Source organism: Urocampus carinirostris, chromosome 3, assembly GCF_059441175.1.
Source record: "Urocampus carinirostris isolate Australia breed hairy pipefish chromosome 3, RoL_Ucar_1.0, whole genome shotgun sequence".
Lineage (NCBI taxonomy): Eukaryota > Metazoa > Chordata > Actinopteri > Syngnathiformes > Syngnathidae > Urocampus > Urocampus carinirostris.
The window spans coordinates 35,166,526-35,190,816 of record NC_142351.1 but is presented as its reverse complement, the minus strand read 5'-3'; the positions used below and the strand labels follow the sequence as shown (position 1 = coordinate 35,190,816).

Here is a 24,291-nt window from a genome sequence, read left to right as displayed (position 1 = left end):
TTTTTTGGTTTGAAAATCAGCAGGGGAGCATACCGGAAACCAAAAGAACAACATCTCGGAAACTGTCATGGTTTGGAGGCTGCAATTCTCTTTTCCCCAAAAGATGACTGGTTTAGCCCACTATTTCAATCCCCTTTACTTTTCCTCTCCCCAGGTGTTTTCAGTTGGACACTCACCCACCTCTGCTATAATTACCCCGGGCTTAATCGTTTTGATCCCTGAAGCCTTTCACTCGCCAAAACGAAAAGCCTGCACCTTTCACAACCTCCTCCGACAATTCCCTTCCAATTTCACCACTTCACGATCTAAATCACTACAGTGGAAGTGCATGTATCAGTCAAGGAAGACATCGACACTGTTACCATAGCAGCATTCACACGTTTGAACACTCTCGCTAAACCTGCACTGATCTGTTTCATTAGAAAATGTTTACATGTCCTTTCATAAATGAGAGCTTCTGACTTCACTTGACACTAAAAACTGATCACCTACACCACATCAACCCCAAAAATCAGCAGGACACAGAGGAAAGTAACCACTTCAGGTAAATGTTTTATGAGACGACAGTCAATTTGGAGGAGTGCTCACCTCCACACAGACAGGGCTTCTTAAAGAATCCTTACAGGTGTCAGTTTCCTGTAGAAAGCGAATATGAAAAAGCCAACCAACTGAAAACTACTCCAGAGTCTGAAAAAATGTTTGTATATTGTCCGTGAAAACTTGAGGAGCTATCATATTCGTAAACCTACCATCAGTATTACAGAAGATGTGGTGAACATAAGTCATCGTCATTTTTTCATTGTCAATCCACTTCTCCAAAGGAGGGGTCCTGTGGTGCTTTAACCTGTCCCAGATGACTTTGAGGAGTGGTCATCGAGGATAGGGGGATCCGTCTTCTACTAAAAAGCTGTCATTTTTGATTGTGGAATTTTGTTAAGTAATAGTAACTGTATTAAGTATCAGTATAAGTAATCAGACTCATGCAAGCACTGGTTACTTCAATCTTCCTCTACGATTACCAGACATGGATTTTCACAGCAAAACTGAAAAAGAAAATCCAGGCCATAGAGATGCGATGCAACAGAAAACGTTCAGGAATCAGCTACTTAGCCCATGTGACAAACAAAATGGTGGGCAACCCGACAAAAAAACTGTTTTCAACTGAGCGCAGACGGAAACTTCAGTGGTGTTGTCACATCACAAGATCATCAGGACTGGCCAAGATCATTCTCCAGGGCACAGTCCAATGGGGCAGGGTGAGAGGAAGACCAAAAAAAGACCTGGGGCAACAAGATCGAGGAATGGACTGGTACCAACTTTGCCACGACCAAAATCAGGAACCATCAACAGTGGAGAAGGCTGTCCAGAGTTGCGTTCTCATAGGTGCCACGACAACCCATGCGGTAAAGGGCTCTGTGACCGTTGATCATTAGTAATCAAAAGTTTACAACTTTACATCAGCATCCATTAATTTACGATGTAGTCAACCATTTATTTTGGCAGTATGATATAATTCAGCAAAGAAAATTGTATGGAATCAAGTCATGTTTATTTGTATAGCCCTTAATCACAAAGAGTCTCAAAGGGCTGGGTTTGCATTATTATGACACCATCCCCTGATCTAAAACCTACACGGGCAAATAATACAGATATTTTCAACATAAAATATAGGTTATGCATATGCTGTAGAACAGAAGTGTGTTTTAAGCTTATATTTAAACATTTCCACTGAGGTTGCAGATCCAATCTCAAGGGGAATAGCATTTCACAGCACCGGGGCCTGGATGGAGAACGCTCTCGAACCTGTGGATCTCTTCTTGGCTCTTGGGATCACTAGTAGACCAGCATTTTCAGAGCGAATGCTCTGGTCCGGAACATAGGGGGAATTTATATCTGAAAGATATGAGGGAGCAAGTCCATGCATGATTTTGTATACTACCAACAAAACCTTAAAATCACATCTTAAGCTAACAGGGAGCCAATGCAGGTCAGCTAAAATCGGGGTAATGTGACCAAACTTTCTTGTCTTAGTTAAAAGCCTCGCTGCAGCATTTTGTACAAGGTGCAGGATCTTGATTTTGGACTTTGGGAGACCGGAGAGTAGTACATTACAGTAATCGAGACGGGAGGTAACAAACGCATTATTTATGATCTCCACATCAGTCGTGGATAGCATAGGGCGAATTTTAGCAATGTTGCGAAGATGGAAAAAAGCTGTTCTAGTAATATTCTTAACGTGTGTTTGAAAGGACAGACCGGGGTCAAATATGACACCTAAATCTTTGACTGAGTCGCTCTATTACATTTGTCAATGTTCAGAGCGGTTTATGAAAACAAGTCATGGCATTTAGATGGACCAATAAGGGCCCGGTCACACAGCCGTTTGCGGCTGAATCACGGCCAGAAATTTCTGCCTGTGAGGCGGACGCTATTGGACGCTTTGAGATCGCCATACAGACGAGATACAGCAGTGCTTAACACGCGGTCGGAAATTCACGCGCGGTTGGCAGCGCGAAAAAGTTTTGCGCTGCTCAATTCTCTAGAGCACGGTCACACAGCCTTTCACGGGCGTATCGAGGATGAATCACGGCCAGATAATTTTGGCCGTGAAGCAGACGCTGTTGGGCGCTGTTGGACGCTTTGAGACCGCCATATAGACGAGATACAGCAGTGCTTTTGAGCTGCTCAAAACTTTGAGCACGTGTTAACCGCGGGCGGCACACGAGGTAATGACGCGGAAATGACGCGGAACGACGTGCTCTGGCCGCGGCCAGGGCGTGGTTACACATGGGTAGGACGGGAAATTTCAGCGGGTCATCGTGGGTGGAGCATGGTAATAGCATGTTCTGCGCCTGTATCGCGGTGTTATTACGTGAAATTAGCGTGTTACGCGTGTGACGGTCAAACGCCTTTCTCCGCGTATATACAGCGCGATTTGCCGAGCACACGTCAGTTGTGCTCGAGACGTCAAGGGGTGGACATGGATCCCCGTCACCGTAGTGACCTCGTCTTAATCCATTTTTATTTCTTGACATTTCTTTTCATTTCATAACAAGATAATACAATCAAAATGAAAAACTATTACGATAATAACATATTGGCTTCTTCGGTGCCATAGCTTGAAATCTTGATCTTCACGGGACTGTGTCTTGAGCGGTTATGATTTCTACAGCCCGGTGTTATGCCGAGAAATGCATCCCTGCCCAGATTTGCATCCCCTCGCTACTACAACCACTTTTACCTCGTTTTATCTCACTTTTAGGGAATGTAATGGCGAACAATTCACGGAGTCCGATTTGGGCACAACACCGGCTCGGGAGCTTTTATACCCGTGGTCCACACGAGAAAATGACGCGGAAATGATGCGATGAGGAAGCGGAACAGTTGCCGGCGTCTGTTTTGCGGGCATACCACCGATGAACTGCGGGTTGGCCAATTTTGCGCATTTTCCATCGCGGGCAACCACGGGCACAAAAAAAATGCAAAATTTTACCCGCGATACAGACGCAAACGGCTGTGTGACCGGGCCCTAACTAGCATTACTAGAAAATATAATAATATATAGTCACACTAATAAGATAAGTGTATCATTGATTTTGTTGGGCAAAATTGCGATCTTTGTCTAAACCAGGGTGACATAGAAAGCTGCTTTACCTACACAAGTCGGCCAACCAATTATATAACCAATCAACAGGGTTGGGTAGGGTTACTTTAACTGGATTACTTTCAATTACTTATGGATTACTACCAAATATGCTAATAAAAGACGTAACAGAATACATGGAATGGCAAAAATGATGTTGGCAAGCTGTTTGGATTTATTTTCATTTTGTTTCTGTCGCATTTTATGTTAGTTTTGCCGGAGATCAAAGAGATCAAAGCTAGGAGAGAAAGCTTACCACATGTTGTGAGTCATAATTTTATTCATATTTAGTTTATTTTGTCTTTATTAGCATATTTGGTATTGGAGTAATCCAAAAGTAATTGAAAGTAAGTAACCCTACCCAACCCTGCCAATCAATAGTAACACTATACAGGGATCAGAATGGAGATTTTTATTTTCAGCTGAAATAGCCAGGGTCCAGGGGCCGCAGGCCCCGGCCAGGTCCAGGGCGGAGCCCGGTGGGGGGCTCAGGGGGGCAAACCCACCCGAAGCCAACGGCATTTATCTTATTTGCTATGTGAAAATTGCACTAGAATGAATTAAATCCAACAAAACAGAAACCATGTATTTTTTTCAGTTTTAAGATGTTTAAAACAATTGGGAGGATTACAATGTTACAACCATCACCATTGTTGTTGTGTTTTGATGATGAAGATGGACCTTGTATTTAGCTACTAATCAACAATATATATGAAAATATATACATTAATAACCATTCCTCATTAATTTGAAAATAGAATGCACAAACTGAACATGCTTAAAGAAAATACATGTCAGTCTGTGACAGTCTTCTCCAGCCATGACCACTTAAATTTATTCTTGATCCTTTATCAATCTCGGAGACAAAAGCCTCGTCTTCTTTTCTTAGTATTTTCATATTTACTTTTTCAAACACTCATTTCACCGTTTGAAAAGACCGGAAGGAGCGCCATGTTTGAGAAAGCCAATGCTCTGAACAAAAGCTCCGCTGATTGGTTATCAGCGAACCTATCGACCAATGGTAGGAGTCGATCTATTTGTTGTGTGTTATAGATCTAATGCGCTGCGCTTCTTTTTGCCGATTTTTCTCGCGATCTCTAACTGCTAACTTGGGGTGATGAAACAGTCACGTATCATACCTCACCCCCCCAAAATATTTTCTCATCGAATTTAGACGATTTACGGGAATGACCTTTGGGGTTTAAAAACAGCGGAAATCCGCGGATCCGCGGAAAATTCTGATCCCTAACTATAGTAGGTACCAAGATTATGTTTAGTAATATAATTTAAAAGTACAGGCATTATTTGAAAAAAAAAGATAAATTATAGTACTTTGATTTGTTTGTAATGTGTCAAAATGTTATCTGCAGTAAATTGACCATTACCTGATTTAATCTAGTAGTGCAATATAGCAGAAATATTATTGGTAAAAATTAAATTCAACGGTACAGAAGTTATTTGTATTAAAAAAAAAAAAAAAAAAACATTTATAATGGACAGTAATTTTATTTGTTGGACAAAAGCTTGAGACTGTAAATTGAGTTTGTTACTTGGCCTAATTGAGTATTTTATAAATATATACAGGTTTTATCATTGGAAAGCTTAAACTCTTGCGATATGCTGACCATTTTTAAAATGTAGTCATCACAGAAAAATCCCGATCAGGCTGGAACAAGATACCCGAAAACTATTCGATAAGTTGTGGCTCACTTGTAACATTTGGCAACACAGAGTTGTGTCCATCCATATATAGTGAACGGCTATGTTTTGGCTTTAACAGATGCAGCTCACTTTTGGGAGTACGTAGGAAACAAGCACGGTACTTTGTTGAATTCGGTGATTGACCTGAATTAAATCATACTTTATATTTTGTCAAAAAATAATGCGGACATCTTTTTGCGAAATGACATTGCTTTTGCCTCGTCCACTACCAATTGAATTATACGGTAATTCATGTACTGTATAGGGGTTATTCATTTTTTTTCTACGCATGTAGACGATTTTTGTTCCGAGAATCCAGTATTCCGTTTCCAATAGGAATTATTGACTGAATTTAGCATACCGTATTTTCCGCACTATAAGTCGCACCTAAAAGCCTTTATTTTTTTCAAAAGCTGACCATGCGCCTTATAATACAGTGCGCCTTATAAATGGATCAATATTAAGTCGCAAAGTCTTGCAACTAAGGCAAGCAGCCGCCGACTAGATTTTCCCCCGAAGGCGAAGTAGTCCGCGGTGTATGCTGGGATTTATATACCGGCGTTTCATTTCCTAACCAATGTGTCAATCATCATTTGAATCAGTCACTATTGGCTAAAGTTATTCGTAGGTAAAGGGGGCGGATCCTTTTTATCATTTACAGGCTCGCATAGGCTAAAAGGGCGAAACAAAGCCTGCAATCGGCCGAAAAAGATGAATGTGAATCACACGTTGGTTTGCACTACGGCATAGAGAAACATTTTTTTTACTATTCTGTATTTGTAAATATTTTACTCTCCTGGATTTACTACACGCACGGTTGTAAGAAGACCATGGTTACGTATCATTATTGAACGTGATGGCTGCAAGAAAACTTAAGTAAGCTATGCGGATTTATATTTTCCCGATATCTTGTCTTAGAACGATATTGATGTTTCTGTGATGAGTCTATTTTTAAACTAAATTCAATTCAAAGTGTTTATTGTCATATGCACAGTAAAGAACCCCAGTTGCCAGCAAAAAATAAAATGGAAACTAAGAAATGTGTGGCATTTCTTGAATCCCAAGACTTTAACCTTCCGAATGATACTTGGAACGATGCATTTGAGTGATTGGTGACATCGTACAAACACTGTTTCCGTACATGTCTGAGACACGTATTTGCTTCTTTGCAAGCTTTCAGAATGTTAAGGGGGTAATAAGTTTGACTGAACCATCTGACTGTTTTGTCAACGTTCCCATTGTATCGCCTTATAATCCGGTGCGCCTTATGTATGTAAAATATAGGACCAAAAACTATTTTTTGGGGAGTGCGCCCTATAACCCGGTTCGCCTTATAGTGCGGTAAATACGGTAGTCAGGCTTAAATCCTGATTTCATACATGTTGTTAATTTAAATGTTCAAGTAAATCCATGCGTGGTTTGATCTGTTTTCTCCAAAATATATCATTGTGATATACAATTTCCTTCTTTCGATACCATATATGGCATTTGTCAAAACTAAAATGCAGCATTTTAATTTAAAAAAATGTATTTGAGATATAAATAAATGTATGAAAAACAGCCAATCTAACTTGTTACTTCAAAGAGTGTGTTTTGGCATTCTATTCGTGAATAAACCCAATAAAAGACATTTTAACAGGATACCGACACAAGGATGGAGGTACATTAATAAGAAAAGCAAGTGAGTTTTTCATCAGTGTTGCTTGGCAACTGTGCTTGCATTGTACCAAACGAGTAATTCATAACTCGCATGGGTCAAAAGAAAACCTTCCTGCAATTTAACGATGTTTTTGTTTGATGAGCATTGCATCTGTTAACCAATTAAATACAGACAAGGTCAAAGTAAACTATTCATAACTTAATAAAATAAAACAATACAGCAATGGTTCATTGTCATAAGTAACAAACTATGTGAAATAAAAACCCACACATCTTTAAAGTGTTCCTTTTAAATAATGATGAGCAGAGTTCCCATACATTCATCTTTTTCACTGCTATAGGAGCAGCAGAAATCTGGACGCAAACCAAAGTTGACACTCGTGCACACATGAACGAGCCTTGAATGAATCTTTACCATTTAAATAGGGAGCATAGCATCTAATGGTTTTGTAAAAGATTGATTCAAAAGTGTATTGAGCCAGACCTTGAATCCACTCCTGACTCTTTTTTTTGTACTGTGTAAAATGTTGCGGGGCCGAATAATAGAATAAATTCAATGGATGGCGCTGCAGATAAACGCATACAGGAAAAAGGCATGCTAAAGCAATTTCCCATAACTCAACATAAAACAATGATAAGTGGATATTGTCTTCAGTGTAAAGAAATTCCTTTGTCCTTTGATTTTCCTTCTTCATCCATGGTTGACAAAGTAATTCTGAAAGGAAGGGAAAAAATAATCAAATTAATAGAAAAATACCAAACAACACAGCAAACCGGATTTGTGCATTGTATAACAGAAATGTATGATCACAAAAGCCAAGAACCTCAAATTGTACACTCACAAACTACTACTGCCAAAAAAGTTTAAACTTTGAGGTTACAAAATCGCAAATAAAGCAAAATGCTAACTGGTAGATGGACTTCATTTATATAGTGCTTCAACTAGTAACTGAAGACCTCCTGAAGCGCTTTTAGTATGTACCGTATTTTTCGCACTATAAGGCGCACCCCGAAAAAATCGTTTTTGGTCCTATTTTTGACATACATAAGACGCACCGGATTATAAGGCGCTACAATGGGAACGTCGACAAAACAGTCAGATAGTTCAGTCAAACTTATTACCCCCTTAACATTCCCAAAGCTTGCAAAGACGCAAATACGTGTCGAGAACACGTGCGGATGCGGTGTCTGTACGATGTCACTCAAATGCATCGTTCGATCATTCGGAAGGTTAAAGTCTTGGGATTCAAGAAATGCCACACATTCCTTAGTTTCTATTTTCTTTTTCGCTCGCAACTTTACCGTGCATATGACAATAAACTCTTGGAATTGACTTGAATTTAAAAATAGACACTCCATTCCATCCATTATCTGCACCGCTTATCACAGAAACATCGAGTTCAGTCTGAAACAAGATACAGGGACAATATAAAACCCGGAGTAGCTCACCGAAGTCGTTGTGTTCATAATAATGTGCAGCCAATGTCCTCTTATATCCGTGAGTGCAGTAAATCCAGGAGAATAAAATATTTACGAATACAGAATAGAAAAAAATGCTTTCTGTGGGCCGTCAGCCACGTGCTATACGCATTCATCTTTTTCGGCCAATTGCAGCCTTTGTTTTGCTGTTCAAGCCAATGCCAGCCTGTAAATGATAAAAAGGATCCGCCCCTCGACCTCCGAATAACTTTAGCCAATAGTGATCGATTCAAATGATGATTGACACATTGGTTAGCCAATGAAACGCCGGTAAATAAATCCCAGCATACACCGCATACTACTTGGCGTTCAGGGGAAAATCTAGTCGGCGGCTGCAAGCTAGTTGGAAAACTTAATGTTGATCCATAAATAAGGCGCACTGTATTATAAGGCGCATGGTCAGCTTTTGAAAAAAATAAAGGCTTTTAGGTGCGCCTTATAGTGCAGAAAATACGGTACTTCACATTTACCCATTCAAGCACAAAAAGACTTCCGAACGTACATTTAAAAAAAGGCAAAACAAAACAAAAAAGACAAAGGACATTGCAAATGGATTACAGTTTGTTCATTGGTTTTGTCAACACTAACCACTATTTCAGTCATCCTGAAAAATGTAAAATCTCCAACATGATTTTCATTGGCCTCTTACTCTGGAAAATTTCATACAATTTGGTCATTTTGATTAACCTTCCTCTAGTGATAACTTTTAGGTAATACGCCATATGTTGGTCGGTGGCAACCAGTGTAATAAATAAGTAGTAAACTACACTGAGAACAATAACGCAGGTTGACCTTGTTGGGCTTCTTTCTCCATTAAAATATTGGTTTTTTTCCTGTTATGGTGTGGGTCTCTGGGCCTTGCTTTCTGCCAGTAGACGCCTACGTTTCAATTAATGGTCAAGTGACCCCATGAGGATTTATAAAAATAACTAAAACTTTTCCTGTTTTCTGTCTATTACTTAGGGGTGTTGGAAGATAATAATTATTTTTGTTATTTATTTTTAATATTGTTAATAATATCCATGATGTTCAGGTCAATTTCGCCGCTAAAAAGATTTTTTTCAACAATTGAACTTTAACATAAATGTAAGACAGAGCTGGCTCTCACTGTGTTGACTGTTGCACTCATAATATAAGTTTTGGCTGTAGTTAGTGTTTAAAATGTATTTATAGCCGGGTCGAAACAGACCATAACATTATAAAAGTAACAATTTCAATTAGAACATTTAACAACTATTTTTTTTTACTTTATTTGCTGAAAAAGTCAAGAAGCCTTGATGCAATAAACAAACGTATGTGGTTTTTGTATGCATTTAAAATGCAAAATGGGTTGGTGACGACCCTAACACAAGAGGAGGAATATGGTGCAGAATCAAACTTTATTTTCCTTTGTAAATAATAGAAAAAATAAAAAAGGTTCCTCCTCTGTGACAATCTGGTATCTTTCCGACCGGGTGCCAGAAGACTTAAGGAGAAAAGTGCACCGCGACGACTCCTCTGTGCGGTATTGGAGTAAGATCAGGAGGCTTGTCCTGCTGCTGGTAACCATAGAAACCCGTACTCTCCGTATCATGCAGGGGAGCATACCCGAACCCAAAAGAACAAAAAGGCCTGGAAAGGGATGAGCGCCGCCAGGCTGTAGTTGCCCGAGACACACCACATGAAGTGGTTCCCCGACCACCCCGGCGGTTATGGGATCCCTGAAAAGTACAAATACATATTCCATCTTTTTTGATCTTTATAAATTGTCCGTCTGACTGAATTTAAATAATCTTACTTGGCCACCACACAAACAGTGGTAGAGGTGTTCCCAAATAAACAAATAAAATGGAAAACTCACCAGTAGGTGGTCTAACACGCAGATTTAGATTGCGCACATCGAATTAACTACTAAAAGTTAAAAAAAAAAAAAAACACACAAAAGAAAACAATTTGACTTTGCTGAAAAAAGCATCGTAGTGAATCTTGGGTATACAACCTGACAAATACCATTTTGTAATAGCTGAATAGACTGCTGGATAGTAATTTCACACACTCAAAAAAAAATCAATCAGAGAACAGAAGGATAATGTAAATATAAGTGAGGTTTTGTAGAAGTCAGGCAAACTATTGAACAACACTGAAGAACCAATTTTAAAGTTCCACATAAAAGTCTTCAAAAGAACGATGAGAGGCAAGAATAATGCAATGCTATTTGTTTATTTATTGACCAAAGTCTAGAGAAGAAAAGGAAATTGATCTCTCTGGGAATACAGGTTTGAAGCGGGGCGTCTTCACAAAAGGAGCATAAATAACAAGAGGCAGACGGAAAGAGTGACAAAAGGACTTGAAAAGCGATGGCTGCTATAAAATGGACTGCTTTGATTATAAACTTGGAAGCGAAAAGAAAAATCAGTGCGCCACCGTCCATATACCGACCCGCACCCAGCCCTCGTTTCCCAGCTGGGTGCTTTGAGTTCCACAATACCGCTCTCTCCTTGGGCATAAAACTGGAAGCGGCAAGATGAGTGTTCAGGTCCTGTGATGTAGCTTTCTGTATGGCACAAATACATTTATTTTTTTTTTTTTTTCAATTTTTATCCGGGCCCCCGATGTCCCCGTCAAAAAGAGTCAAAGGAGGTCAAAGCCGCTGACTGAAAGGGTCAAGGCTCACTCTGAGGTGTACAAAAACAAGAGCCTACAGAGGTCATTTTAAGTACGCTTCCCCCGCGTTTCTGGACCCGTGATCTTTCTCTTTATTCTTAGAGACTGCAAAGTGTCTGAAGGCCACGAGCTGGATAAAAGAAGCTGGAGATTTGACTATTTGATAGCGCATGGCGGAGCAACAAAAGGCCGAACGGAAGAGCGGAAGAAAAGTGAAGTGATAATGGCCATGGGGGACAAAAAGATGCTTGGCAGATAAAGAGAATGGAAAATGAAAAAAAAAAAAAGAAAGCTTTGTGTGTGGCACAGCAGAGGCATCGAATGATGAAGGTACACATGTTACATTTACATTTTAAAGACGGGGACAGCTTGTTGCATGTCAGATGATATTTGCATAATGTTCCAACGCTTTTTTAGGGATGTTTCTATCAGATGTTTAGTAAGGGAATTTGCTCCCAACAAAGCTCTTATATAAGTCTTAGAAGGGATTTGATTGAGTAAGTACCAGGATGATACGTTTTTTGCTTACTACGAAGATATGCATTCTCATCCTAACAAAATGTGAGCTGCAATAGACCACATGCCCTCATCATGTCCACATTTACCATTGGTTGAGAAAAATGCATCAATTTGAGGGAAATAACTGCATTGTTTTATTAATTTCTAGTTATTCAACTGTTATCAAAGCGATGAAAACCAATAAATCTAATTTTGCTTTTATAAAAAAAAAAAGAAGTAGTTTAACACCCTGCTATTTTGCTATTTTCTCCCACTTAGAAATCATGGAGGGGTCTCATTTTTTTTATCGTCGGTGCATGTCCACTGTGAGAGATAAACTAAAAAGAAAAAAAATCAGAAATCATCATCCATGATTTTGTTTAACAATTTACGGTAGCCTTTGTTTGCTATTACAGAGGTCAAACGTTTCCAGTAGTCTTTCACCAGGTGTGCACACACTGCAGGAGGGATCTTTGCCCTCTCCTCCACACAGATTTTCCTTATAGATCAGTCAGGTTTCTGGTCCGTCGCTGAGAAAAACAAAGTTTAAGCTCCCTCCAAAGATTTTCGATTGGGTTCAGGTCTGGAGACTGCCTGGGCCATGCTAAAACCTTGATATGCTTCTTACTGAGCCACTCCTTGGTTTTCCTGGCTATGTGCCACGGGTCGTTGTCATGTTGGAAGACACAGCCACGACCCATATTCAATGCTCTGACTGAAGGAAGGAGGTTGTTCCCCAAAATCTCACAATACACAGACCCAGTTATCCTCTCTTTAATGCAGTGTTCTCGTCCTGTCCCATGTGCAGAAAAACACCCCCAAAGCAAGATGCTACCACCCCCAGAGGGATGGTGTTCTGATTGTACTCTTCATTCTTCTTCCTCAAAACACGCTTCGTCTCATCTGACCACAAAACTTTCTCCCATAACTCCTCTGTATCATACAAATAGTCACATGCAAATTTAAGACGTGCCTTGACATGTGGTGGATTAAGCAGGGGAACCTTTCGTGCCATGCATGATTTTAAATCATGGCGTCTTGGTGTATTACCACTGTAACCTTGGAAACGGTGGTCCCAGCTCTTTTCAGGTCATTGACCAACTCCTGTCATGTAGTCCAGGCTGATTCCTTACCTTTCTTAGAATCATTGAGACCCCACGAGGTGATATCTTGCATAGAGCTCCACTCCGATTGAGACTGACATCACCATGTTTAGCTTCTTCCATTTTCCTATATTAGCTCCAACAGTGGACCTTTTTTCACTTATCTGCTTGGCAATTGCTCCATCGCCCTTTACAGCCTTGTGGAGGTGTACAATTTTGTCTCTGGTGTCTTTGGACAGCTCTTTGGTCTTCGCCTTGTTATTAGTTCAAGTCTTACTGATTATATGGGGTGGACAGGTTTCTATGCAGCTAACGACCTCAAACAAGTGCAACTGTTTGAGGAGCAGTTTCATTTATCAAGGCACTTTAAAAATAACTTATGTGAAATAGTAATTGACCCCTGAAACTTAAAGCCAGTTAAGTCGAGTCGCATTTATTTGTATATTGTAACTTACACATAATGTAATTCCCCAACCGGGATGACCAGGCTGCAACGATTGTTGCAGGGGCATCAACAGACAATACACAGACATCAACATAAAATAAGGTTAAAACAGATTGTCCAGTTGACAGCTTAATGAGGTTAACATCATTCATAAGCTATTGTATACAGTGTTTTTTAAGCCTAATTCTCACATCTGTGCTTCAGTCTGGCACTATTCTCTAAAATAAGGTTGCCATGGCCATCTTGAATGGTCACATAACCTGACAGCATGTGATATAAACGATTTGGAGTCTAGCTGAAAATGACTTAAGGTGTGCGGGCATGGTGCCGTCGGCGTTCTGCAGCCAAAGGCTTCAACTTCAAATTCCCCATGCTAATGGCGTTTAGTGTGTAGAGGGCTTAAGAACAGCATCAGACTGTGGAGCTGAAAGTGCGGCATATTCATTTGCGTGTGAGGCTTCAGACACGTGCAAGGAGAATCTGGAGAGTACATTACACCACCAATTCACATCAGACAATGAAGGACAATGGAGAGCCGTTTGTATGTCCCATCTACCTACCATCTTGATACCCAGGGCCACTTTGAAAAGGTTAAGTTGTGAATTCCCAGCAGGACAACATCGATGCAGGGATCTGTCTCTTAAACTGCTTTAAAGCTGATCATTAAAATGACGCTCATGTGTGGGATTATCAACGACAGAAAGAGCAAAAAGCTTCCATTTCAAATTTTTTTATTTATTATTATTCAGCCAGTATCAACCATCAACGTGATATCTACCCGAAATCATATTGTCACGCGAAGCTATCGACGTGACTCGTCGCCTTCGATCGGCGCCGGGTTTTTAGACCCAACTGCTGTGTTGGGAGTCATTAGGTGACCAAACCCCCCAATTCCAACCCTTAATGCCGAGCGCCAAGCAGGGAGGCAATGGGTACCAATGTTGTAAGTTTTAGGTATGACTCGGCCGAGGCTTGAACCAGTGACCTCCCAGTCTCGGAGCGGGCGCCCTACCATCTAGGCTACCGAGCTGGTCCATAACATAAAATGACATGAAAGACTAATTTAGGCAGTGAAATTACCGAAAACGCAATAGAAGAAATCATCATTCAACCAAATACTTGTGTAACTAATGGAAATATTTGTGCTGCCAGACAGAAGAGATTATAGAATACGGTTATATTTGGATACATTCAATTTCACATTAAAATTTAAATACTTAACAACAGTGATAATAGAGTAATAACATTACATTAAGCAACCCTCCCATATTCTGTCTTATACTCTTTAAATAATCACTCTTTTTATGAACTCCATTCATTGGTGCGCGCATATAGCTCTGCTTTGAATAATACAACACTGCTCCCAAATGAGTAAGGCAAAAAGGAGACAGAAAAAGGATATATTAAACTAAACTTAAAACAAAGTCCATGTTAAAACTAGATGATGGAAAAGAGAGATTCAAACACATTCATTACACATCTTTAAACTTTGTGCTATGGACTCTTGACATATTTCCTCGAAAATTAGGGTATAGATAACTTCCAGCTACATTATATCTAGTGCCACGGCAAGCTTCTTAAATTAGAAACATTCATTTTGAATTAGTTTGAGTCATAAATTCGTCAGTGACAACAAAGCACACTGTAATAGGAAATATCGACTGCATTGTATTTTTATTCTACTACCATATTTTCATGATCACAAGGCATCGTACTAAAAGAAGAAGAATGTTTCTCAGTTATGTTTGTCATTTCTGTATTTAACACCCTAAAAAGGATAATAGTGTCAACTTCAGCTAGTTGCCATGTATTTTTTGAGGGGGAAAAATTGCTTCATTTATACAGTGTGTAGATATAAACCAATAACACATTGGTGTCATTAGATGTATTTTTCTAATTTTCTATACACGTACAGACGCTCCCCCTTCTTACGAACGGACGAGTTGAATTTGTTCATAAGTTGCTTCAGTGCTATATTTTGTACGTAATGTATGTTTAAGGTTTATATAGGTATGTTTAAGGCTTGTGTAGGTAACCTGCATTGTTCTGAAACTGAAAAATAAACGTTTGATAAAATAATATGCTCTATAACGTTACAAAGCAGGCTGAATGACAAAGGACAGTACTGAAAAACAAAGCTACACATTAGCCGTTGACATTCAGTGGTCTGTGAAGCCCTTTGAGACTCTTTGTATAAAGATAAAAAAAGTTACGTTTAACTTACTTTTGGAATAGATAGGCGACTTCCTCCTCCGTGGTAAAAAGTGGACAAAAAAAAGCGACCAAACCATTTCTCAACCCCATCAAGCTTTCTTATTCCACATTCATTTCAAAAGAAACGGCTCGCCTCTTCTTTACATTTCACACGAACTAGGAGGTAGAAGCCGGATTTCTTCTTTGGGGTAGATGCTGGGTGACTTCTCAAAGCGCCACGTGACGGAAAGAAGCTCTACTGTCCTTTACTCGGAAAAGGTAAACACAATACAAAATCTAACTTAGAGCAATATCCGGGTATTTTCCGGCATCCCGAAAAAAATGTTTGTATGTACCGTTTAGCGCAAGTCGAATGGTCGTAAGTAGTGGAGTGTCTGTACTGCAGCACAAAACCCGACAATGAAAGCTTAAGAGTTTATTTTGACATTTAATTTTCTGAGGAACACTGTTGGGTCAGAATCAGGTATCTAAGTTGATGTTCTCAAGGTTCTGCCTGAAACTGAAATACATTAATTTATTAAAATATTGTGCTTATGATAGCAATACCAACATTTGGATAACGAGGATTCTATAAAACATGGCGGTCAATTCATACTTGTATTCCATTTATTAGGGCACAAACACATCAAAACCTATCTGGCCCTAAATAAAATAGTAATTGCTGGCCGAACCTAGAAACGATTTGGGCCACCTTTGGCAGCAATAAAACAATTCGAACATTTATGATAATTAGTAATGAGTTTTTCACAACACTGTGAGGGAATTTTGGCCCACTCTTCTTTGCAAAATTGTTTCAAATATACAATATGGGAGGATTTTCTAGCATGGACTGCCTGTTTAAGGCCACACCACAGCATCTCAGATGGATTTGGATGCGGACTTCGCCACTCCAGTCCAGAACCTTTATTTTGTTGTTTTCTTTTGTTAGAAATTTAGAGGCGGACTTGCTGGTGGGTTTCGGATTGTTGTCCTGCTGCATGATCCAAGAGCACTTGAGTTTGAGGGTAAAAATTGATGGCCGGCCGTTGTCCTTCAAAATATGTTGCTGAACACCAGAATTCATTATTCCACCAACCAAAGCAAGTTTTCCTCAACGCTGCCCAAGACCATTCACTGTTCATTACGCCACTATGAAAAATACACTGGCCAAAAATTGCATCCATTGGAGAGACCCCAGGCAAAAACCACTGCTGTCACAAAAGTACACAAAGAGTAATCTCACATTTGCCAAAAAGCATCTTTATTTTCCTAAAGACGTTTGGAGAAACATTCTTTGGACGGATGAGTCAATAATTTAACTTAAATCTGGTGTAAATATGGCACCGCATTTGACAAAAAGAACATTGTGCCAACAGTGAAGGATGGTGGTGGCAGTGTGGTGGTCTGGGGCTGCTTTGCTGCCTCAAGACCAGCACAACTTGCTGTGGTTGACGGAATAATGAATTATGTTGTTTACCAGAAGATCCTGAAGGAGAACATCCTGTCATCAGTTTGTGCCCTCAACTTAAGAGTGTAATTATGGCCTGTGCAGTTCTTTGATACATTTTGTGATTAAGGACTACAAAAATAAATGTGACTTGACTTGACTTAACTTGCTTTTAGGTTGAGGGGGGCACTCATTTTTTCAAATAGGGCCAGATAGTTTTTGTATTTTTAAGTGCCTTGATAAATGGAATCAACATTTCAAAACTGCATGTTTTTTTCCTTGGGTTGTCTGTGTGATATTGAAATTGTTTTTGTGAGTGATAAAGAAGCAAAAAACACAGATATCAGGAAGAGGCAAATTTCACGGCACTGTAGGCCAAATTATATTTGCAAGGACTTTTCACACAGATTGTCCACACTTAATATTGTCAACTCCAAAGTGACGCAATAAGATAAACATAACAAAAATTATTTTTTCTAAAAGAGAATAAGTCGCACGGAACTATCAGATACACTACAATACTACAGACTCTGAGACATGTTATGATACTCGTGTTATGACTTATGTAAGACTGAACACATTAGGGAACTGTGCAGGTCATAAGGAACAGTAGAGACATAATAAAGTTGGCTCTTAGAGGCACAGCATGTTTAAGACCAGGGACATTCGCACAGTAGGCAACAAATTTGGATGATGATTTTTAGCGCAAAAGCGAGTATGAAAAATATCCTTTCACTGGGTTACACTAAACGGTACAAAATGGCCATCCCACCGCAAATATATACCATTGACAGTGTTTGTACACCTTTTTCATGTCTAAATTCAAGCACTTTTGAAGAAATTTCAAAGCCAACTTTCCAATTTTTCCAGTACCACTTAAAGAAGAAATCAGCAAGAAACAATGTTTTTTGCAGAGTCTCAACTATATCTTCAATTGGTATATGTGATTTTTAATCTGCAGCCCGGCGGCGCAGTGGTTAGTGCGTGTGCGGCACAGTTCTGAGGTCTTAAGATCAAACCTCCTGTGTGGAGTTTGCATGTTCTCCCCGTGCCCGCGTGGGTTTTCACCCGGCACTCCGGTTTCCACCCATATTCCAAAAATTGCTATTTCATGTCAGGGTTAATTGGCCGGTCCGAATTGTCCCTAGGTGTGAATGAGCAAGTGAGTTGTCTGTCCCTGTGTGCCCTGCGACCGGCTGGCAACCAGTTCAGGGTGTCCCCAGCCCACTGCCCGAAGAGGGCTGGGATGGGCTCCAGCACCCCCGCGACCCTACTGAGGATAAGCGGTGCAGATAATGGATGGATGGATGGATGGATTTTTAATCTTGCATTTATATAGATAAATGTTTTATAGATCTTGGGTAAATTCTAAAAATATTTGTGGATCTACGCAATAAGTGTGTAAATATTTTTGAGACAAATCCCTCCCCACAAAGGTGTTGTGTAAACATGTTCTTCCCATTGCAATTTACCACCGAGAAACACTAACTTAATTATTTGTTAAATTAAAAATCTCCATAATTGATACATAATCCTTCCACTGATACACATTTCATAGTGGGCTGATTAGGTCTATTATGAACGTGTTCTCTTTGGCTCATAGTGGGCATTGACACTTTAAAGGACAACGCCGTACAAACTAATGCCAGCTGCAGTTAATCATGATGGAAGAAATGCATTGGCAGAACGAAGCCACCAGAGAGCAGTGTCCGCGTCATTTAGGCAGACATTTTGAGAAACGTGGTAATAATTTCAAGCATTTATAAGCACCAAAATTCTAGCATTTTTCAATCCTTTAAAACACAACAATTCAATTCAATTATTTTCAAAGATTTCAAGCACCTGTAGGAACCCTGCATTGAGCGTGACAATTTAGCTTTTAGAAACATAAGGGATCGATTTATATATGGAAGGTTTTTAAGATTTGTCCAGGAGGTTGGGAAAAAGGTAGTCTTAGGTGAATCGAATGTCATTTGAGATTTATTGAATTGAAGAATGTTCTTACCCTTTTTGCAGAATTTATGCATCGCATGTATTCTTTGGCCAGGTCTGAACATATCAAAGTTTGCTTTCCATTCATCTTGTAGCAAGACAAAATCTGAGCCTGCAGGCCAGGACACACGCCTTTGGTATTCCGAGCCCTAAAAGACAGACACAAGAAAATGTATAATAGTGTTGTGATTTATACATGATGAGAATTTTTGGATGAAGTATAATAATAATAATAGGTTTCTTTATCTATTACTAACACAATTATGTTAAAGAAATGTTTCAATCCATGCCTAATGACGTTGAACTCCCTCACAGTTTGCGCTTGTTTCTTATTCCATTTTCTGTGTGAAATATTTACACTGAAGTCAAAGGGAAATTAACGGTAATATTGTATTTAAGCCTACAGGAAACCAACTTTAGCATCTGACAGTGTAGACGGTGCTTCATTGCAAATCATGCAATTAGCACATTTTAGTCACATTTAATTGAAAAGAAATGAACGGTGTGATCAAATACAGCAGAAAAATATCTGCTTTGAGGGATTGAATTAGCCACGCTTAATTAGCTGTGTGGGTTGTATAATAATTGGTTTTAGCCGGGTATCTGTGTGATTGTTAACTATGGCAGGTTTGCTCCCTGGGTGCATCTTTCTAATGGAAATTGACTGAGTGAAGCAGAGACCTACAAGTTATATACGCCCACAGTACTCACATGACAGACATATGCACACATATTGTCCACAATACACCAGGATGCATGCTTGCGCAAACACACGTACAAGTACACACATCATCCAGCATGCCAAAGCATCCAATTAGCGAGTACATACTGCAGCACTTTGAAGAGCGTTAAACTCCAAATTTAATTGGAAAACAAATTAAAAGTTCCTTTGGTTTTCATACTCAGAAGAGAGCTGACCCGGGCATTTTAATTACAGAACATCCATGTCAATGTATGCATTGTACGTAATCAGCTGCCAAACAACATCCAGGTTCATCAATGCTTTAACGATAGAGCCAGGAAAAAGGAAAAAGGAAAAAGAAGATGGAAAACATGAGAAATAATGACGGAGGGGATCATTGGTGTTGTTATATTCTCATTTTAAAATATGACAGCCTATCTTCGAGTTATTGTTTCATTTAAATATTTAGCTTTTAAGTTCTCTGTGCTTTCTTAGTTTCATCCCATTTTCACGCATATTTGCAACAAAAAGACACCAAAGCGCCATTTTTATCTTTTGCGAGGGAAAAGCTGCCAAAGATAAGTAGTCGTCCTTTAATTTGAAATAAATGGCCTTCATCAATGGCGCTGAAGCCGACAGATAGCAGAGGGAGCTTATTAATAATGGCGGCTGAAGATAAAATGGCTTCAACAACAACCTGAAGGCTGTCCAAGAGCTCCATTTTACAACTGGCTTTAAAGAGAGCTTCCATGTCCCTGATAATTGGTTTGATATTGATGAGCTATTTAAGTAAAGTACTCCTGAAGGTATCTTACTTGCACATAGGTGTGTTGATGTTGAAAACAGACCTAGGTGGTCTATTCCTTACATAATCGTTGCTATTAATTCAAACATCATTCACCAAAATGTGACTTAAAAATCCAGCGCTCATTCTAGAATGATTCCACTGTCTTTTAAGGAATCTTTGGTGCTTACATTTACATCGCATTATATTACATTTGGGTGGAGCCAGTGTTAGAAGTAGCGCATTACAAACTTACCATTACCAAGTGCCTGTATAATTAATACATAATTATTTCAATTTAAACAGCTTGTTTATAAATTATACACTCTAAAATGAATGAGATATCAGCTAAACATGAATTTTAGATTAATCTTATTGCTACAAGCGTGTTACGGCAATACTAAATTTCTAAACACAACAATAGGCTGTTGTAAAATGACAGCAAAAAAATGCACTGATATCATATGTGGACTAAGCAGAGCTACATCACGGGACCTGCATTGTTATGCTTGAAAAATGAGCTTGATTTTGAACTCACTAAATTAAGTGAGGTAACTAAAAAAAGGGCCCATTATGAATAAACTCTAAACATTTTAGCTAGAATCTAGCAATTGGTTAGTTATGCAAGCAGCTTTTGCACTTTACTTTAGCACTACTGCACTTGTTTCTCTTAGCCAGATCATTTTCCTCCAGTGAGCCAGAGCGCGCTAGTGTACCATGAGACCTTGTGTAGTGTGCCGCAAAAAAATTGCCCATTTTTATCTTTTAAAAAAGCGTGCTATTGTTCAGTCTTTGTTTTCTTCCGCTGATTAAATAGGTATCTGTAACATTCATCTTTTTCAGTAGGTGGCAACAAATTACTTTTTTTTTCTTTTTATGTACCGTATTTTCCGCACTATATGGCGCACCATGTTATAAGGCGCACCTTCAATGAATGATATATTTTAAAACTTATGCCATACATAAGACGCACCCCATTATAAGGCGCTATAAGTGCATGCTGGTTTAAGATCAGGTAATTGTGCAATTTTGTAATTGTAATCCTGTGCAGTCCTTCGAGACATTTTTGGGATTAAGGGCTATTTACGGTAAATAAATGTGACGACTTGACTACAGTAGAGAATGTAGTTACTTTATGCAACCTCTAGATGTTGCCACGCTCAAGGGAATGTCAACAAAATATTCAAAAAGGTCAAACTTTATTAACAAACAAGCTTTCCACAACTCCATTCACTCCCAAAATAAATAAACAGCCGTTTTATTATTTTCTCTGAGGTAAAGCATTTTCGTGACACATCTTTGACATCTTTGAACAACATCGACATATCATTTTATTTTTTGTCCATTTAGTCAACACGCAAAGAAAAAAACGTCTGATACTGTTATTTTAAATGAAACGTTAGTGCAATCGCAATAAAGTGACACTCGTAATGTGCAAAAACAACGAGTGCAAAGCAATAACATAATAACTATAAAATGTAAAACGTAAACACACAAAAGAAAAACAAAGATCACTCTATAAGCTCCTCATCGACGAATCCCTCGAATTCTTCTTCTGCTGTGTTCGAATTGACCATATCCCAGTGAATGGGCCATCCAACACGTCCGGTGTTTTTGTGCCAGCGCTGTTGCCTTCATACGTATAGTTATCGTACTGACACTTCTGCTTGCCGCTCTTTGTTGAACAACCCACTGTTCAAGTGTCTCCTCTAACTCTGGCCATCTTGCTTTATTGCCACGGAAACTTTGTTGAGTTTTCCTTACTTGGCGGAGCTTATCTTCATCCTTTCTCCACTTCCGTACCATCGATTCATTTAAGTTTAACTCTCTCGCTGCCGCTCTATTGCCGTGTTGTGCTGCGTGACTGATCGCTTTGAGTTTAAACTCGGCGTTGTACGCGTGTCTCTTAACAGGAGCCATTTTCTTATACAAATGCACGTATGAAAGAGAATCTCGCTCTCTCTCTCTCTCTCGCTCTCTCTCTCTCTCAAACGTGACATTCTGAATAATTCTGCGTTTGTTTAAGGTAAATTGTGCTTTACATCTTCACCAGTCATAACCCTGGATTCAGACAAATACTGTATTTGTTGAATATGAATTAAGCAGTTTAATGGGGTAGCCATTTTGACACTTAGTAAACAAATACAACACGAGCCCCGGCAACTACCAATCGTTTAATATTTCCCAGTATGCACAGCGCGAAAAATGGAGTCGGCGGCTGTTTCTCGTAGTTGTGAGACCTTGCGAATTTAATATTGAGCCATATATAAGGCGCACTGTGTTATAAGGCGCATGGTCAGCTTTTGCAAAAAAACAAGACTTTTAGGTGCGCCTTATAGTGCGGAAAATACGGTACTTATATACTAATTATCCTATGAGGTAGTACAGGGAAATACATTAAATAACTTATTTTTTATATGACTATATAAAATGACACTAAAAAAAAGAATAAAATAAATCAAATAATAAGATTTTTATCTTGCAATTATCCTTTTTAAAAAACAAAACGGAAAAAGGTTAGAACCTAGTAAAACATTTTTGGGTTCACTGGGATATGATATTTGATATTTTCCTATGAAGAAAAACAAGATGAAAATGTAGTATACGGTAACTTGAAAAACAGGATAACAATGTAGTAAAATCCCGGTTACTGTATTAACCAAAACGAATAACCTGTGTTACCTCTTCAACCATGGTGATCACAAAAAAACGTTTGAATTTCAATTTAGGCAACATGATAACTTAAGCTTTAAAAACATTATACTGGTGCCAATAATTAATTTTTAAATATTTGCCTTGTCATCTTTTGATGGGAAAAAAGGGTGCCCTGGCACATAAAAGACAGGGAACCACTACTATAAAGATAAATGCTATTACTTCTATAGCATTTGCTATTGCTTGTATAGCATTTGCTGTAGCATACTACTACACTATTCTTTTACATTTTCAAAATAGAGCATATTACATCAGGCAAATAAATCCCTTCCTCATCAGTAACGTAAATGATAAAAAACTTACACATATTCACAAAGACACACACAGACACACACGCACACAAAACGTCTTAGAGGTCTTGACAATTTTAGTCATGTCTTTTTCTCCAGTTTTTTTTTTCTTTGCTAAACCAACATTTAAAAGCATTGTCTGGTATTTCTTTATGACGTTTGTGATTTATTCAGTTTTTAACGTTTTTAATTTATGACTCAAACTAATTTAAAATGAATGTTTTTAATTGCAACAGCACAAACGGCTTTAATTGACAGCCTGTCAAGCCAAACATGAGGTTGCTTTTGTCTTTGTGCTGTATGTTCTCTCTGATCTGACAAAATAAAAACAGCAAGATTAGATACTTAATTAACAGCAATGCACGGCATAGGCAGATAAAAAACAGAATTGTAAGACAGAAAGCATATGGGCAAAATTAATAAAAGAGAAATTAATTGAAAAAAAAGGAAGCTGCAAATTAAAACGTGACTACACAATTGATGTTTCTTTACCCTCTTATAAGCTCCTAACTGCATTTCTCATTGCATTTAATTTCATCATTTTGATTATAAACAGATTCCGAATACGTGGTTTTAAATTTCACAAGTAACAATTGTGTGTACTTTGTGTGTGGCTTGGGCACCTCTCAAAACTAGATGCTAACATTTGGAATGAAAGAGACAACCACATCAAAAATGCCATGCAGCAATGAAAGCATAAAATTGTCTTGCAATTCTGCTGTTGAAGATAAAAGGTTAAAAATGTAAAAAAAAAATCAATTTTCAGGCGACAATTGTGCTAATCATACTGCAGTGTGAATCCACCCACTGCAGAAGCGCCAAACAGTCAGAATACTCTATCACAAGTTGAGATTTTTTCTGAAAATAAATTGTGTTTGCTAAAGTTTTCCGGTCGTCAACGTGATATGTTTATGAGAAATTGATGTTAGTTTTCAGATAGAAATTATTACAGAAAGCTTATGCTTGAGATCTACTGTGACTGCAAACACTTAGAATTAGTGAGCGTTCCCCAAGCTT

The 24,291-nt window shown here is 38.8% G+C and overlaps 1 protein-coding gene across 4 annotated transcripts in view; it reads right to left on the bottom strand.

Moving 5' to 3' along the window:
• Positions 1-7,181: 7,181 nt before the first annotated feature.
• The window catches only part of LOC148369554 (MICOS complex subunit mic25a-like), a 41,064-nt gene continuing 23,954 nt past the window's right edge, over positions 7,182-24,291 (bottom strand). For 2 of the 4 annotated variants that reach the window (XM_088331613.1, XM_088331617.1), the window contains 2 exons: positions 18,817-18,952; positions 7,731-11,015 (listed from right to left, as the gene is read on the bottom strand). In XM_088331613.1, coding sequence (XP_088187739.1) covers positions 10,638-11,015; positions 18,817-18,952 — 514 coding nt within the window. In that variant the 3' untranslated portion in view covers positions 7,731-10,637. The other 2 variants (XM_088331615.1, XM_088331616.1) reach the window with 2 other exon arrangements.